The 18,854-nt window shown below is 46.1% G+C and overlaps 1 protein-coding gene across 2 annotated transcripts in view; it reads right to left on the reverse strand.

Moving 5' to 3' along the window:
• Positions 1–12,748, reverse strand: part of VAV2 (vav guanine nucleotide exchange factor 2) — a 304,625-nt gene extending 291,877 nt beyond the window's left edge. The window contains exon 1 of one of the 2 annotated variants that reach the window (XM_044992733.1): positions 11,741–12,748. In XM_044992733.1, the coding sequence (XP_044848668.1) occupies positions 11,741–11,944 (204 nt within the window). In that variant the 5' untranslated portion in view covers positions 11,945–12,748. The remainder of the gene's footprint in view (positions 1–11,740) is intronic. The other variant, XM_044992732.1, reaches the window with a different exon arrangement.
• Between the last annotated feature and the right edge of the window lie 6,106 nt (positions 12,749–18,854).

The raw sequence follows: 18,854 nt of genomic DNA on the forward strand, positions 1-18,854 counted from the left end.
TAAAAGCGTGAATGACAAGACAGAAGGTCACAAAAGGTCCACTTTTTGTTTTAATTCATTTTAACGCCAATTAAGTAAGATTTAGTTGAAAGTCTCCAGAAAAACCTATGAATAAAGGTTTAATTCTGTTATTTAAGAAGTCTGGGGGAGATGTACTATATTCTTCATACAAATCCAAGAGTTAAATCCCTGCTCCAAGTGAAAACTGAACCCAACCTTAACACAAAGCCTATAAAATACCTTGCCATGTTTCTGGTATGCTCTTGTTTTACTTACCTGCCTCCACCGGTCTTCAGTGCAGTTTGACCGAACCCTTCTTACTTAAGTGTCTTGCAGCCCACCAACTAGTAAAAGGAATTTTGTTTTGGAAAAAGGCACCTACACCCAGTCATTTGCAACAAGCTCCACCCAGAGACACCATGAAAGTTCCAACCCTACTCTGAAGAGCACTGTGTCTGCCTCTGCTTCACCAGAGATGGCTGCGTACCACACTGCTTTAAGCACTATAATCCGTTTCTTGGCAGCATGCTGGGTTCTCACATAGGAAGAAGCCTGCAGGCGATAAGAAATCAGGCGTGTGTGGGATTAGCATATTTGAGATCTTATTTAGGTGGAGGCTTGGGTGGGAAATTAAGGCGACAAGGGAAAAGCCTGAAGCCTAAACAGAAGCACCAGTGTAAGAGGCTTGTGTTTTCTGGGGGGGGGGGGGTTTAAGGGGCAGACAAAAAAAGGGCTATGAACTGTGGCCGAAGAATATGCCCTTCGTTACATACATGTAAATCTAGAGTGATTCCCCCGACTTCAGTGTAGTCACCAGATTGGGTTTACATCAATGTAACAGAGCAGAAAGTGGTCCCTCCTCAGAGGCCTCAAGAACCGATGAAGGAACCAAGGTGAAGCTGTGCGGCACGGTCAAGAAATACTGATCCTAGCATCCGTAAAAGTCTATGGATCATTTCGTATAATTGGGTACCTGCTGCCTCGAAATGACGTTAAGCTCCAGCACTAAGCTCCCTCGCCACAAGCTCGACTTGCCACCGAGCAGTGGTCAGGAAGGTGATGTATACACACGCGCATTATCGTTGTCCTAGCCGTATAACTCACTAACTCCACTGCACGTATACACCAGGCTAGCAATAGAGTAAGCATCAAATTCTGATTAACTTCTCCACCCTCTAACTAGCTAGTAAAAGTTAAGTATCACAAGTGTTCTTGGACGGGCACTGTTTAACAACATTACTTTCTCGCCGTAGAATTATTATTAGATGGCCATCCAGGGCAAGAGGATTTCACCATAATGGTCAGAGAAGGCAGACAAGATATCTGGATGAAGCGCTTGAAGAGGGCCTACACCTGAAGAGCAACCAGGTTTAAAAAAAAAAAAAAAAAGGCACCTTCTTACACAAGAGATCTGTTTCCTGTGGGTATTTAAATGACTCGAGTCACTCAAAACAACAAGTCCGTTTTCACTACGTTTTGTTCCTCTGAGCCCTAGAGCTGACAAAGCCAACAGAATCCAGCTCACTCCCTCCACCTTCTCGGGCAACAATTGTTTTATTACATTCCACTTGCAGGGTGAGTGCGTTCCACCCGGGCAGCCTCGCGGCCGACACAGAGAGTGCCATTTGTGGTGGGGGCAGGGAACCAGCTGGCATGTAGCTTATTTATTCCTGGTGATAATACAATGCAGGAGAAGGAAAGAACTCAGGTCAGTTCTTGGGCTCAAGGTGGAGCTTGCAGGATTGGCAAGAAACAACAAACACCTTTTTCCACGTAAAACCGAGTATATCTGAACTAGAAGTCACGGAGATGCAGTAAACATGGGTACAGAAGACTATTTTACCATCACTTTTTGGAGCAGAACTGACCTGTAAGAAGCAGAGCGTGACGGAAAACCAGCAGGGCTAGGAAAGGGCAAGCCAGAAGGTAACAAACAGTTGACTATACAGACCACGAGGTTCTAGATGGATCAGAAGACTATGAAAAAAAAAAGAAAGAACACTTTGGTTTCTGTACCAGTGAAGAGTTCCAATTCTCTGCCCAAACACTGAGACTTGCCCTTCACTGCTAGCCTATACCAGTTCAATACATCGCTATGGGGTGTGGAAAATCCACTTCCTGAGCAACACAGTCATAGCGACTGAACTCCCGGTGTACACAGCGCTAGGTTGACAGGAGGGCTTCTACAGTCGCCACAGTTGCTGCCGGTCAGGGAGGTGGAGTATCTACACAGACAAGAGAAGCTCTCCCATGCACGTAGGTAGCATCCTCCCTAAGCTCTGCAGCATAGACAAACCCTCAGAGTCAAAGATACGCTTCGTAAACAGACCGATCCACCAATATTCAGCTGACCAGGGCAAGGCCGGTGGCAAGCTGAGAGTACTGCTACCGAGCTGCTTAATACTACACCTGGGAAATGTACACAGCACCAGCCAAGACAAAACATGCTCATGCAACTGCTGTTCTACATTCCCCTTCCACACCTCCGTTTACTGATCTCCTACACCTGGCGCATCTGGTCTTTCAAACTCTCAGCTCTTTTACCACATGTCTGCGTAGCATTGAGTGTTATAGGGCATCCAGGTTCTATACAATACAAACACCTTTCCCATTCAATGTCTATCAAATTCCTGCCAGCCAATAGGTTATTTAAAAAAACATCCTTCTCTGTAATCTACCTGTCTTAACTATTCAGCCAAGGAGGCTGTACTAATGCGGAGTTATATTAAACAACTAACATGACATGTGAAAGTCATTACAAGCACTGAAGCTATAAAGCTTTCAAGCAACATCTTTAAGTCCCAAACCCTTGTGAATAATTACTAGTGCCAAGTGTGCCGACATGCCTTGATCTTATGTACTGAATTTTTTTTTTAAACTGCTCGCTTTGAGTTGTCGTAACAAATGAATGCCTAGATCATCAATAAGTAGGCCTTTGATAGCACGTTATTTTACTTCGCTCCTCTTCTCTCTGGAAGACAGGTGTGTTATTCCAACAGTTCACTGGACACAGCAGGTTATTCTGATCTACTGGAGAAAGTCAGGTGTCTATTGGTCTTCCCATCAATAGATAGATAGAAAAATGGCCAATAGTTTCATCATGCGGATTACATTCACTGGGTCTCAGCAGACTAAAGAGTAACAAACCACTACACATGCCAGGCCACAATTAATTACCTGCACATCTGGACATGTTCTAAGAGATAAACTTTTATGGGCCAACCATTATTGACACTAACACACCATATGATTTAATGGCCTCTAGTATCCAGGCTATTTTTTAATGCAATGGCAAAAATGAGCATATGTTCATCAAAAATAAAAGTAAAGGTCCTAACTGTCAAACACAGAGAACCTGCAGCACCGTGGGGTTTTGGATACCCAGCAGATTGGACGATCAAGCCCTCAATGTGCACAAACCTATCACCTCCCTCAAGCACCTATGTATGTGTATATATGGACTTCAGCATCTTAGCAGCTATAACACCCCAGCAGGGAAACACATATGCTAAAGCAATCAGTACATTAGTGGGGAACATGCATTTTGATAATGATCAGTGACAAAGAGTACTTACTTCCACAGAAAGATGTCTTTATTGCCCTGTGATTATAATTAGTTGGCATCAATGTGATCACTGGAGATACTTAAGTACATAAAAGCAGAATCTTTGAACACTGAGCAAAGTTTCATCATTGCACTTGGGAAAAAGTTTAACACCAAACACTGACTTTCCCTGAAAGACTGGCAAAAATGATCGAACCTCAAAAGCAGATCAAGACGCCAAATATATTCTTGCTGGCTTTTCTTGCCATAATTTCCTAGGTAAGACCAAAAATACCTACTACAGTCCTGGAGACTTAAAAATTCCCTCTTTTCTACAAGACGGGGCTGATTTTATTGACAGGAACTCAGTGTTATTCAACAGAATTCACCCTGCCAATCAGGAAATTCACTCAAGGACGAGAGAGGCCTGAAATGGCGAGGATAAGTCCTTTGGAGCAGGGTTCCTGTCCCAGGCGAGGTATTTTCAAAAGGCCCCCGTTCGTGAAAGGCGCAAAGAATTGTTCATGTTTGAGCTGATCCTGAAAAGTGGCATTCAGGCAGGGAAAGGAGCACAGGAGTAAAGAGAACACAAGGCTGAGAAAGGACAGCAGAACAAGAGGCAGGCTACATCTCCAGGCCTTTATACCGCACTATGCTACCAACAGAGCCCTGCTATCAGCTTAGCTAATGCTGCTCAGGGAAGGGGTGTAGCTGTGCTGGCAGAGGAATTCCTCCTGTTAGCTTATACTCCATCTCCATTAAGGGGCTCTGCCAGCATAACTATAAACCCCCCCCACACCCCAAGACTCTGTAGTCTAGACAAGCCAGAGAAGTTATGGAAACATTACAGTTATCGAAAGGCAGGAATCTCTGCTGCCAATTGGTTTCGTAACCAGTAGAGCTGGTCAGAAGTTTTCCAACAGAAAATGTTGATTTGTCCAAACTGAGACATTCTGCGGGAACACATCCATTTCAATTATTAAGGGGGGTGGAAGGGGAGACAGCGTTTTGATAAAGTTAATTTTACTGAAACAAAACATTTGGAATGACCCAAAACAAAAACATTACACTACACAGGAAATTGCAACATTTCAGTTCAAAATGCTAAAATTTCCCATGGGACAGAGATGCCAGTGCCCCACCAGCTCTAGCCACCAATGGTGGATTAATGATTTTGCCGCCCCTAGCCCTGAAATAATTGCCACCCCCTGGCCCCATATGAACTTGTTTTAGTTTTTTTACAAATTCGTTTGAACGAAAATGAATCTAAATATCATTAAAATAATTGAACATTTACAAGTTATTATAAACAAATTACAAGTACAGCGTCCCCTAGCTTGAACGCATGTCTGTATAGTGTGATTTCGCTTATAGTGCAGGACCGCGCATGGATCCAAAACCCCGCGTTCAAGTGGGGGTCTGGTGCAGTTGAGGATTCTCAAGAGTATGTTTACTAAATGGAGTCGCACCGTCATTGGTGGTTTCAATACGCGCTATGATTGGTAGAATCGCAGCGTCACTGATGCCACGATTACAAAAATGCTGCTATTATAAATTTGCCGCCCCTGCAGATTTGCCGGCCGTGGCGATAATACGCCACTGTTAGCCACCAGTTTGCCAGGTGCGTGATTTGCCTTCCAGGGCAGGTAACATCAAGCTCAGCTGTACTTGAGTTAATGGTCTTGTTCAAAACCAGGGCATGGCGGGGGGAAGAGGAGAGGAAATGAAGCGATTGTGACTTTCTGGACAGAAAGTCTCTTAAAGCTGCTTTCCCCCCACATGGCTTTAAAACAAAATTGTTGGAAGAAGAAGGGTTAACGTGCCGGCAGCGAACGGTATTAAAATGCTGCAGAGGCAGGATTCATTGTCTTCCCCCAGTATTTATTATTGTTACCTCCGCCTTGAGAGTAGAACTGACACCAATTGATAAATTAAGGGATAGGCCTGTTTCATGGTATACGCCCCTGCAATGATGTTCTTCCTGCATCTCATGAAGCTTACGGACGCTCCCTACATGCCTTCTAGAGCAACCAACAGTTACTCCCCACCACCAGCCCCAAAGGCCTTATCTTGGCTAGGACAAGAAGTCATGACCAACACTGAGTTAACATATGTCGTATGATTGAGTGGAACTGGCAGAAGAGGGACAGGTGACAGTAGGAATCTTGTTTGGTGCAACACCAGTGGCTCAGGAGTCTGAGATGGGCCAGAGTCAGGGCCAGATCCAGGCACCAGCTTAGCAAGCAGGTGCTTGGGGCAGCCACTCCGGAGAGGGGCGGCACATCCAGCTATTCGGTGACAATTCGGCGGAGGGTCCCTCACTCCCGGTCGGAGCGAAGGAGCTCTCGCTGAAATGCCACAGATCGCGATCGTGGCTTTTGGGGGAGGGGGGGGGGCTGCTTGAGGTGGCAAAACCCCTGGAGCCGGCCCTGGCCTGAGTGCTCTCAAACACAGACCTCTTAGCATGTAACGCTGGCATCTACACAATCAGTAAAGATCTCTTTCCTACAACTGCCTGCTCACTGCATCACTTACTGCTAATGAAAGGACAGACAGGTTGGTCATAGTCTGTCCCAGTAGGAGCTAGGGTCAACCAGGAGCAGCTAACACATATCAGAAGCTATCTGCAATCGAGGCAGAGACATGGTTGAAGTCATAGTAACTTTCACATCCTCTTTTTTCCTAATCAAAGCCCACAAAGTGGTAGCCTGCTGCTAAAAAAGGCTGGACTGCTAATAAACCAAGCACCTAACATTCGTTCTGCTGATGCAATTACTGGAGTGGGCAAGTCTTAGGTGACAAGGTATCTGGAACCCCTTCTCCCACCTGCAGGGGAATATAAGCAGTAACTATTTCCTTACCAAGGGCACAGCAACCAATGTAGTAGCATGTAACTTCAGCCAACAGTTCCCAACTTCTTCCATTCAAATGGATGTTCTTCGAAATCAGCAACATTAGCTGCTTCTGTAGTTCAGCTAATTTCACTTATTCATAATGAAGATACCTGGTGTATATATATATATAGCACTTTCCATCCATAGGTCAAAGTTGTTCTACAAAAGCATTACTAGCCCCATTTTACAGATGGGAAAGTGAGGTGCAAGGAGGTAAAATGACTTGCCAAGATTGAACAGCAAGTGAGTGACAGAATTGGGATTCGAGCCCATGTTTCTCCAACTTTCAGCCCTCTGACCAAGCCACTAGATCACAACTGTCCGGCCCTGCCTACAATTATTAGCAAACTATGGAATAAGAAAAGCAACTTCTAGACAGAAGCAATGGCAAGGTGGATTCGTTTTTTGTTCTTGTCCTCTTGAAGGACACCAAACATTCCCTTCAGCCCTGAAAGTTCACAGTACAGATGGAAAAAGATCTATTAGACCAGGGTAGAACTTATAGCCTTCAACAGAGGATGTATCGGATATTTTACAAGATCTTAGCCAAGAGAACAAGCAGCTATTTCTATTACAAATCTGGTTAATTAGATCAGAGTGTTTGCAAGATACTCCATGGGAAAGTCTGGATCAAAACCAAACCTACTCCCTGCCTGGCAAGGGAGTGCTACACAGCTGATCCAGAGCCACACTGAAGTAACGGGGGCTCTGTGCTGGCACAGATGTTTGCCCATGCAGAGCTCCTTGTGTAATTAGGACCCGATTTGGTAGCTCACCTCTGACTGGCCTTTGCAACAGCACGAGTACAAGTCAAGGTTTCCCTGTCAGGGAAAATTAACTGAGCCACAATCAAACTCATGTGAAGTCAAACGACGTTACAACCGAGAAAAATTGCCAAGCTGTATCACAGGGCAGAGGCACTTATTTAATTTGTATTTGGGTCAAAGACTTAACAAAATTACAAGCAAATCTAACCAGCAATAAAAATGCGAAACTCAAAACTAGCAGTTATCTTTCAAGGGGAAAATAAAACCCGTCTCCTTGTTTTAATTATGAAAAGAGCAACGGATACATGGGAGCCAGCTGGAGTGTGCAACTACTGCTCTAACCTGGAGCCTGGAAATTAGCCATAGTGGCAGCAAAGATTACCACCGGGGAGGCCGTGGAGAGCTCCAAGGGTTCTGGGAGGTGAGTCAAGGGAGGGATGATGAAGGAGGTCGGCTATAGAATTCCACCCAGGAGACTGAAGGATTTCAACCCTAGGGTTGCTGCAGCTGCTTGCATTTTGCAAACGAGGATGTCCCTTGCATCAGCTGGGTCTCCTGATTCATAATAAAATCCAATAGCAGTAATGGACAGATCAATAGGGATGGGAGGGGAAGGGGATTAAAGCCATTTTCTTACTTTCCACCACTCTGGACCTTGCTCCCGCAGCAATATGATTTGTTAGCAGAAGTCAGGTCTCACCAAAGCCAGCCTTGCACTGATGTGCAAAACACAGCACTGGCCATTGAGTCCTCTACTTAGAACACCATGGCTAGAAAGTTAGGGCTGACTAGGGTGCTGGCAAATCTTACCCTAGCCAGCAGCATCAGGGAACAAACCAAAGTCTCTGAGATGCAACATGAATGAGCCAACCTGAGACTTCGGATTGCAGAGCTGGCTTTTTACAGAGTCAGAATGAATATGCCCTGGCACCAACTCCACACAGCATCAAGGAGCAAAGCTTCTCTGGTCTGACTAACTGACTCTCTGCTATGCATGGTTCCTCTGCCCAACAAGTACAGCACAGTATCAGGATGAGGCAATCCTCAGCTAACCTCTCATCAGCATGGAACACAAGCAAGTCCTTGTTGCCTTTTACAAGGCTGTTTTTTCTGGTTTCAGGATAGGACCTGACAGACCAACTTCACAGTGCGTTCTCCGGGATACTTCTAATGGCTGCAGGTAAAATAAATTCCACTGCTAATCAGCATGAAGGGGAAAGTCACAGACACCAGCATCCTCTGGATCAAAAAGCATTTCCTTTTCACCAAGACATAATTTCACTGCTGGCCTTTGAAACGAACTCTCACCACAGGCAAAATTCTGCCTCTCGTTCCACACCTGTGTAACCCCATTTACATCACTGACTATGAGCAGGTGAAACCGAGGGCAGAATATTACCCTGCCTGCATCATGTCTACTATGAGTTTCTCTCTCCCCAGCATTTAAGGCGAAGTGAAGAACTTCTGTAAAAAGAAAGACACTGCTGACCTAACCAGGCCAATATGCCCTGTGTGCATGTCTGTATTTCAAATGCAGCGTTTGAAGGATCTGTTCCTTCTTTACTTAATCTTGTATGGCCCCATTGCCACAGTATCTGAGCCCTTTAGTCTATAATATAGTTACCCCCCACCCCAACACCCCTGTGAGGCAGGGCAGCACTGTTATGTCCATTGTACAGATGAGGAACTGAAACTAAGTGACTTGCCCAAGGTCACGTCACAGTGGAAGTCTGTGGCAGAGCAGGGAATTAAGCATGTCTCCCGATTCCTAGGCTAGTGCTCTAACCAGTGGGCCAGCCTTCCTTTGTCAAAGTCCTGTTACCTCCAATAGCTGACAGCCTCACAGACCCCCTAGAACACAGCAAGGAGAGGAGCAAGATGACCCTTGATCTATTTGTGAAGTCACTAGCTGCCCTTGGAAAATCACTAGTTCCTGCATGCAGAAGCTGGCAGGTACCCATCTAACCCCAAAACCACTGATGTGCGTGGAAAGGGCTTTGGATTGGGTCTTAAGTGAAAGAGGAAATGGTTTACAAGTCCTTTGGTTACGATGGACATCCAGGTTTTCTAATCTTATCAGTTTTAAAGATTTAAAAATTTAAAATGTTTTTGCTTTAAAGAGTACTTTGCAAGTACAACTAGAAAAGCAGGGTACTTTTAGACTAAAAAGTAGGACCATTTTATTCAGCTGTGTGTAGTTTTACTTGAATTTCCAGAAATCATAAATTCCCATAGCTTCCAGTAATTTCATCAGGAGTAGTACGTTCTCAACAGCTCTAAAAGCAACCACTAACTAAATATCGAACTCTTCTATGGCCCTAGCCTCACAAAGCAGACAGCGCCAGAACTAAGGTATCAATAAGTTCCTTTACAAACACCGAGAGTTCTACTATAGTTCAGCTATCTGTAAATCAGTTTAGGCCAACTCTGAATTCCACATTTCCTCCCGAAAGTGTACTGGGAGGGCTATAATGTTTCCTTAAAAGAAAAGAATGCAGAGTGTCACCCTTAGGGTGTTCTGAGAACGCACAGATCATTACATTGCGCAACTAGATGTTTCCTCCAAACATAAACTATGGCTAAGAGATCAAACCCTGAAATCAGATTCTTAGAAAGGCCGTTTGATCAGCTTATAACGCAAACACCAAACAGGGGTGGCTCCAGGCCCCAGCACACCAAGCGCGTGCTTGGGGCAGCAAGCCGCAGGGGGCGCTCTGCTGGTCACCGCGAGGGCGGCAGGCAGGCTGCCTTCGGCAGCTTGCCTGCGAAGGGTCCGCTGGTCCCACGGCTTCGGCGAACAGCCTGCCTGCCGTGCTTGGGGCGGCAAAATACCTAGAGCCGCCCCGACTACTAATGTGTAAAGTTAAGCAAGTGCTTAAATCTTTGCAGAACCGAGAGTAAGTTTGTACTCAACACCAAGTCCTTGAATTTTGATTAAAGTGTACAGGGCAATGAATAGTTTTTCAGTATCTCCTTAAAACGTACAAGTTATTATAGGCAAGAAATCACAACAGCTGAAAACATTACTAGAAAATATATAGCAAAACCCACTCACGCAACAAACGCAAAGGCAGTCCCAGGATAGAGAGGATGGTTGCAGTTCATACATTTAGGACTCAGGATGACCTGCTATTTATCTTTGAGAGTTGTCAAGTTGAATTTATGTTTGGAAAAACATCACACCCGGATACCCTTGCTACCAATAACATTCCCTTGCCTTTGTTACCAATAAAACCTGAGGTTATTAGAACAGGCCACATGTTTAATATCTACTCATCAGCATATAGGCTACTTGTTTATTTCCACAGTTAGCTCAGTGTGGACAGCAAAGACAGAGGAGCCAGCTTCATTTGTGTTTCTAGTCAATTTCATTCTCTGGTTTCCCATGCACTTCTAGAGTAAATACCACAAATGCTTGGATTGCAAAAACCTAAAGGAAATATTTTTTAAAACAAACAAACAAAAACAAAAAACACTTGTCAGTAAAATTAAAAAAAGTCTGGAAACATTTCTGGTTCTGATCATTTTTTTTAAAGTTCAAAACCCTTAAGATCCAATCTTGCCGTGCAGCAGGACCACTGAACCTGTGCACAATCCCAGTGGCATCTCTGGGGGAAAGCTGCGTACACCCACACGGATCTGATTGCAGAATTTGACCTATAACTACTTGACAGAGTCCCTTTAACAGATGAGCCTTAAAAAGGATCATATAGGGGTTATGACACCCTCTGGCCCCAATCCTACTATGTAATCTGCTAGCACAAATGCCTCAACCAGGGGGGGATCCCATCCCCATTGGCACTGCACAGGAGTAGTGACCCATCATCAGATTGCTCTGCCAGTTGGGGGAGGAAGCTATGCTATCATGCTATGTTTAAAATAGCATTTAACAGAGTTTTGTAGAATTCTTCTCACCCAGGGCAAGTCATTTTATTTATTTGTGTCAGATGAGTAAGATCATGGTTTGGTTTTTTTTTTTTTTTTAAATCATGGTAGAAGGTGGGCGAGATTTTGTCTCTGGGCTAGTAAGTGTTCAGGGCAGTGTTTGAAGCCCGGTCCTATTCTCTGAAATACCAACATTAAAGGGACACTGTCACCTTAAAACCAAAACCATTTCCGTCTGAATTTTGTACACCAGTTAGTTACATGAAACCCCTAATAGGGCTATGAACAAAGGGAGACTGGAGGTGGAATACTTCCATTTTGCCAGTTTGTTTACTTGTCTATAATTCACCATTTCCCATGGACACACACTTTCCACTCTTTTTGTGGGTCTGTCACACAGCAACAAGGGAAAGATACTTTTAAAAAACAGAGAAACGTAATTCTAGAGCAGCACCAGTTAGCAAGAGGTGGGGATGGACTCAAGGGCAGATCTAGGACCTGAAGCTACTTTTAATGCAGTGGTTTTTTTTTGTTTGTTAACTGACTAGATTCAAGCTGATGGTGCCCCATTAAGGGTGTTAATGCTAATCATCCCCACGTGGAGTATTTGGCTTCCTTCAAATACTGTCTGCAGCCCAGGCTCATTTTACCTGTGACATCTGTGGCCTGAAATTGATGTCCTTGAGATCAATAGATCCAGGTGACAGGTTATGAAGCAGCTGGCAGAGCAAGACTCCATCTCTCAAAGCCTGAGCCAGGTCAAAGACAACAGCTGAGGGCCAGACCACCCTGTGGTTCGGGGGCAAAACTTTACAGTCGATTAGCCAGCGGCCACACTGCCTCCACTCCTCCATGGTCCTTCGGAGAAATGGACCCTTCGGGGAAAAAAAAAACAAACTTGTCCTAGATGAGTTGCCAGCGGTTCCAGCCCCGGCTCCTGTTCATTGAGGACACACACCAGCAGCCTGCAGCGGTTCCTCCTCCTTGGATCTGGAGGCTCCTGGGTTAGTTTCGAAGCTTCCCTTTGCAAGACCGTAAAGCGCTATTGCTCCTTCCCATTTCGCTGTGCGGCCAGTGCGGGAAGCATTGGAGGAGGGGGTGGGGGGGAACTGATACGTCCAAGGCTCCTTTTTATCACTCCCTGGCGGGATTTTGGCAGCGTTACTTCTCTCCTATAAAATGCTCCATAGATCCCAGCTCAGCGGCTCCTTTCAGCATCTCTCCCCCACACGCTGGGTTCGGCTCTCTCGCCCAGCCCCAGCCCGGAAAGGAGAGAGACACGCGTGGGGGGGCTAAGAACCCACCCCCGCCTGCCCCCTCCCCTCAGGTGGCTCCTGCTCGCGGGGGAGGGTCGCTGGTCTCTCTCCAGCCTCCCCCTGGAGTTGCTGGACGTCCCCTGCCCGCTTCTCAATGGGGCTTTGTCTGGGGCTCCCCGGCGGGCAGCCGCCGTCCCGAAGTGGGTTCACGTGGCGAGCCAACAAAGCCCCGCTGCCCGGGGCGAGGCACCCGGCCCTGGGGCGCTGCTCTGCGGCGTCCCGGCGCTGGACAAGGCGAAGAAGAAGAAATCCGCCCCTCCGGCTCGCCCGCCCGCCTCTCTCCGGAGACAGCCCCGCCGCGCAGCGCACTCTCGATCGCCCCCTTCTCCGCGAGCTGGCCGGGGGCGCCGGGGGCTCCCCCCGAGGAGGGGCGGCGGGGATCCGCGGGCAGCGCTGTCCCAGCCACAGAAGCGGCCCCTGCTCCGGGGGGGCGGGGGGGCTGCAATCCCGCAACTCTCCCGGGCGGGGGGCGGCGGACAAAGAGGCAGACGCGCCGCGGAGATACAACGTGTCCCCCCCTTGGCGCGGCGCGGCGGCGGCTCCCACGTCCCTTCCTCCCCGCGGGGGCTGGCTGGGGGCGGCAGCGGGCCCCTGCCTGCTCCGGGTCCGGTCTCCTGCCCGGCTGCAGCGGAGGAGGAGGAGGAGCTCGGCGGCTGCTCTGCTCCGCTCCCCTCCCCTCGCCCAACTCAACTTCCTCCCCTCGCAGGAGGAACCTGGCGCGGGGGTCGGGGGCAGCCGGGGGTGGGGCCCCCTCCAGGCCGCCCCTGGCAGGACCGGAGCCGCGCCGCCCGCGGGGGAGCTGGGCCTGTCCCGGCGGAGTCTCCCCCCACGGAGCGGCCGGGAGACTCCCCGCCGCTGACACTGATGTTGGAAGACACAGGGTCAGGCCTGGCGCGGAGGAGTTATAGTTTTTGGCGTTAAATGTTTCCATGGAAACATTTAAAGCGACACTGCCCAGGGAAGTCACAGACCCCAGGTCACCTTCTCGCCCAACACCGCTTCCCATCCATGGCAGGTCCTGGCACGGATTTAAAATCCGGCCCATGCTTAAGTACCTGGCTGCAAGGGACCTAGATCATTCACTCCTCACCTTTTACTTTTTACCATTCATGTTGTTGGTTCAGGGGTGTATTTCTTCAGCCCTTTTCTCCGCCTGGGAGAATCAACACAGGCTGGTCAATGTCAGCTCCGGTTTTCAGTCAGTTTCACTTACTCCTTTGTACAAGGGTGTATCTAGCCCAGTGGTTCTCAAGCCCCAGGCTGCTTGTGGCCCAATCAGCACCCAGCTGCAACCCCTTTGGCATCCTCAGGGCCATACAGGTAGCAGATATATAGTGTGTGGCTATGGCCCACATAACACAGAGAGAGAGAGCTACATATGTAACCCACTATGGTAAACAGGTTGAGAACTACTGACCTCGAGGAATCAACCAAGATCAGGGCAGGATCAGGCTAGATGTTGCAGATACACTTGAGAAGGACAAGAAGGCAGTGTTATTATCCCATGTTACAGATGGGAAACAGAAGCAGAGCGTGAGAGCAGATTTTCAGAAGTTCTCAGCTCCCATTTAGAGACTAAAATAAGCAGTCAGATTTTCAAAAAAGCTCAGTAGCGGGGGTACTGACTGGTTTTGAGCGTCTGACCGTACATGTCACCCTGGGAGCCCTGGAAATTTGGCCATAAGTGGCTTCCCCAAGATCAAACTGAGGTCTGTGATGGAACCAGGAGGCAAAGTCCCTCTATCTTATCTTTGGGTTGTAAATACTGCAGGGAAATGTTTAACCCAAACAAAAAGCGTTCATTAACTTTTGAACAATGTTCATGGCAACCCTTCTTTAGAAGGTTCTAGTTATTTATTACAAAACTGAACTCTCAGCCTTAAACTCCTTGGGGGCATCCTCTAAATTTCACCTATAATCTTCTGCACACTCTCCCATCCCGAGTCAGACAAACACAGTTTAGACAAACCCTCTTTATTCTGTTTTTTCCCCCTTCCCAGAGAGCTTCTCCCTCCTTTAATTGCCATCCAGGGTTTCTACAGGAAAAATGGAAGCTTTGGAATGGATAGTGACGTGAATAGGAACTATTCATCCGCTTGTCAGAGAAATGCAACGATAACCTCTCAAATTTATTCAAGTGCAGACACAGAAGGAGGAATTTTTCTTCCAGCATGATCCAACAGGGGAAGAAGAACAGCACTACAGAATGCTGAACTATTATTTAATTTCCTGTGAGCAAATTTCTTATGGCCTAAGACACCGGTTACCTGGCTGCTCCTGGTATGTTATTGATCAGACTGTGTATGATAGCTGGTTAACCTGGCAGAATAGCGAGATACTAAAGGCTCAGAGGGAGCAAGATATCAGTTTGTATACACATTTCATATTCAGGGCTGCACCTCGCTATGGGGTTAGGCAAATATGTGCTGTGTAGACTACAGTATGGAATTTCTAATTCCCCAGTAACATGATTTCTTAGAGCAGCTTTCAGGTTCTTTTTGTTCTTTGTCGTGGTTTTCACTGCACAATGCCAGAGCTCTAACAGCACTAGCTGGGAAAGAATCATGTTACACCAAGGATCCATTTGGCTCAGTGTGTACTGTACTGCTTCATGAGATCGGTTCTGGAGGTGGAGGACTACCGCTCAGTGTATACATGTATATATGTAACGCCTCTAGCTAGATCTTGGCTTTTCACTGCTTCATAAAAAGTGTGCTTTGCTTCTGGACACTTAGGAGCAATCACTGCATCTGCAAAGCTCGCATCTGCGTACAAGGTGCAGCTCCAGGCTAGTTCCTCACCTACCTCTGCAACAATAAAAAGGACTGCTAGCCGAGGTATTTTGATAACAACTAAACTCCTTTAAGGCAAACCAAAGAAAATAATGCACACAATTACTTTATATGTATGCTTTAAAATAGACAAAATATTTCAAGCAAAGCACTAGAGAACTGCACCTATGGTAGGTGCTGTTTGCATGTGCCTAAGCTGAGAAGCAGCATCTATAAATTATACAAGAGTGGGTTCAGTTCTGTGATAGATCTTCTTCCCCTCTGCCTATTGGCAGTGTTGGGAGTGATAGCTAGCATTAAATTTGTTACCCAGCCAACTGCCAGAGGCCTTTCACAGACAGATGCTTATCTGCTGCCCTCTGCTGGAGACAGAATGTTAATATTTGTATTGCCTCCAGTGTACTGTTACCGTCCCATCCACACTGGCTAAGCCTATAGAGATTTATCTTCAAGGAGACATTAATTGTAATAATATTTTGGCTTTTCATCCCAAGGTGCTCCCCTATCTATATACAATACAACTTATCTGCAGCCACCTCTGTGGTGGAGCATAGCAGCCAGCCAATACAGCATGCTGCACACTAGTACAAGAAGGGAGTATTTTGGTTGGGAAAAGCAGTAGTATTTTTTTTTTAAAGCAGCAATAGGACTTTTATTAGCCAAGCAGTGCAGGGGCGACCTGGGTTCCTTTTAAAATCATACCCAGAGAAAAGTGCATAGAATTCAACCATTCCATCTCGGAACAATAAAAGACTAGAACTGACACTGCTGCAGTTTGAACAAATGATTTCAGGGAGTATTTTAAACCTGGATCTTAGAGCACAAAGCCTCCTCTAACTTAATCGGGCCTTTCTAGTGATAACTGTGAGAGCCTCCTATAGCTAGAAGACCCTATGAAGTCCGCTGCAGACCTTACTAGAATACTCTATAGGGAAGCATTAGATACGATGGTAGTGGCTCTGCAGAAACCCTAAAAGAGATAAATTAGATGGAAGTGCCTGAACTGGATAATCTGAATGTATTAACACTGCCATCTTCTGGAGGGAACTGGAAGTGCGTTGATTTATCATAACCTTTATACTGCTAAAGCTAATGGCGATTCTTTTGGCTCAACTGTTAGGGGCCAGCATTTTTGGGAACAAAAGGATCTACGCTTGCTGTCACCGTGATGTTCAGAGTGGCCATGACCTGCAGCAATCAAACAGCTGTGAAGCTGCAGGTGCCCAGTGAGTTGCTGCAGTAGATTTACTTAACTCCCTGACTCACGTTGTTTTTGTTGACTGGAATAACTGGCTATTTTATAAAAGATGGTTGTGAGCCACATATAACTTATGAGACTAGCTGCTGCATGCCAGTTATCACTGTTTCTCAGTCATCAGGGTGTCCCATGCCTAGGCCGTGTGGAAGAGGGAAGCTATGGCAGGGTCTGGCTGCCCCTTCTCAGCTTCCTGGTGGCTGGCGCCCCTAGTCCTGGGTGCTGCTCTGCTAAGCTGTCACACATCAGCATACCCACTAGGTGCAGGCAAGAATTGTACCCAGCTTCACCACTGCTGCAATGTGTCTGGTCTTCCTGCACAAACACCCTCCATAGCTACTGTTAGCCTCTCGTCCCTTTCCCTTGCTCCTATCCCTGGAGGAGCCACACATGACTAGGTTCTTATAAATTCCAAGGCCTGAAGGAACCATTGTGCTCATGTAGTCTAAGCTCCTGTATAACATGGGCCATAAAACGTCCCCAAGTAATTCCTAGAGCAGAGCTTTTAGAAACATTTCATCTTGGTTTAAAAAATCTTGGTGATGGACAATGCACCACAACCCTTGGTAAATTGGTCCAGTGGTTAATTACTAATGCTGCAACTGTCACTGGGGTATAGAGATGGCACTTCCTTTCCAACACCATCACCCTTTTTCATGGACACAGTCATATTAATACCTTTCACCCACAGCGCTCTGCCTTATGATCAGAGAGTAAATGAACTGAAGCTGGATAGCACATCATGCTCTTAAGGGGTAGAGTAGACTGGGTTGCATAGTACTGTAATATAGTGTAACAAGTCAGAAGAATGGAGAGGCTAAGTCATTTATAGGGAAAGAAAAATAGATGCTCTGTAACATTCATAGAATATCAGGGTTGGAAGGGACCTCAGGAGGTCACCTAGTCCAGCCCCCTGCTCAAAGCAGGACCAATCCCCAGACAGCTTTTTGCCCCAGCTCCCTAAGTGGTCCCCTCTAGGATTGAACTCACACCCCTGGGTTTAGTTAAAAGACATCAAAGTTTCCTTTGGAGAATGGGAGTCAGGCTTTGCTGGCATCAGAGTGGTGTTTGCCTGTGTAATACCTATTGCTGTTCTAAAACATTTATTTGGGAAGTGCACTTGTTGGCAGACAACGCAAGGATTCAAAGAGGACGAGGGGAGGGTCACGTAGACAGAGACAGCAGCTGACTTTTGGAGGCCAAGAGCTTTCAATTCTTCTTCTTTTGTTAGCTTTGCAACTTAATCACTTCAGTTACTGCGGGGGTTAGTTTGCTGTGGGCTCGATGATGACGCCACCACCAGTTTTGGAGAAGCTCGAGATACCTTGACCATGCCAAAAAATAAATCTGGATCCACTAAAGATTCTGCATTTTGCTCTCAAACTCCCACAAGCTGGAGCGTGAGCCAGTCTGCTTTCTCTTCCATGCTAGTAGGAGGCACAGACCTGACTTCACAAGCACTGTCAGAATATTTGAATGGGAACATTTCTGCAGGTTCATTCATTCCTTTTCTTCTCCTTTCTTTCTCAGGTCAACACTTTTGGATGCAGGCAGGAAGTGTAGAGTAGTAATGTATCTCTATTTGTTGGAAATAACATGGTATTTTTTGAAATATGTAAACGAAAGCCACATGTGAAGGGAATGGTAGCTAGCAAAATGGGGTCTTGGTCCATGATTCGGGCCCCTAGAGCCTACGGTAATAGAAATAAATAGTAATAATAATAATCTATTTGTCTAATGATTTCATGCATCAGATATTTAGCAAAATGTTCAATGGCATTTTAGCCACAAGAGATGTGAAGTGTGAGAGTTTAAATTTAGCATCATCAGCAGGGTAAAAATAGCTAACCTTAAGAGAAATTCCCTCCTATGTTTGCCAAAAAAATTACAGCTAAGAAAAACCTAAGCATTAAAAAATATGGAAATGAACAATTAAGAGAGGGTAGATAACTATTTGGTTACACTCACAGTTCATACAGGTTCTTAAATAAGTGTACATGTGTAAATTTCACGTGTACATGTGAAATTTACACATGTACAAGTATATTCCAAACATAACCTTAACTCTGACCTCTGATCCTTACTCGGCTTCAGTCAATAACTAAACATCCTCTGACACCCAACTATGGTTCATTGTATACATTTCCAATATTGGCTATAAACTCCCATAAGCGACACCCATTACACAGGGCCCAGTCTTCAACGTTCTGTTCACCTACTCACCAAGTATGTAAAAGGTTGTTATAAAGAGAATTGTTCTCCCTAATCACTGAGGACAGGACAAGAGTGTAATGGGCTTAAACTGGGAGATTTAGGTGAGACATTAGGAAAAACTTCCTAACTGTAAGGGTAGTTAAGCACTGGAGCAAATTATCTCTGGAATCTCTGTCACTGGAAGTTT

The sequence above is a fragment of the Mauremys mutica genome, chromosome 18 (assembly GCF_020497125.1).
Source record: "Mauremys mutica isolate MM-2020 ecotype Southern chromosome 18, ASM2049712v1, whole genome shotgun sequence".
NCBI lineage: Eukaryota > Metazoa > Chordata > Testudines > Geoemydidae > Mauremys > Mauremys mutica.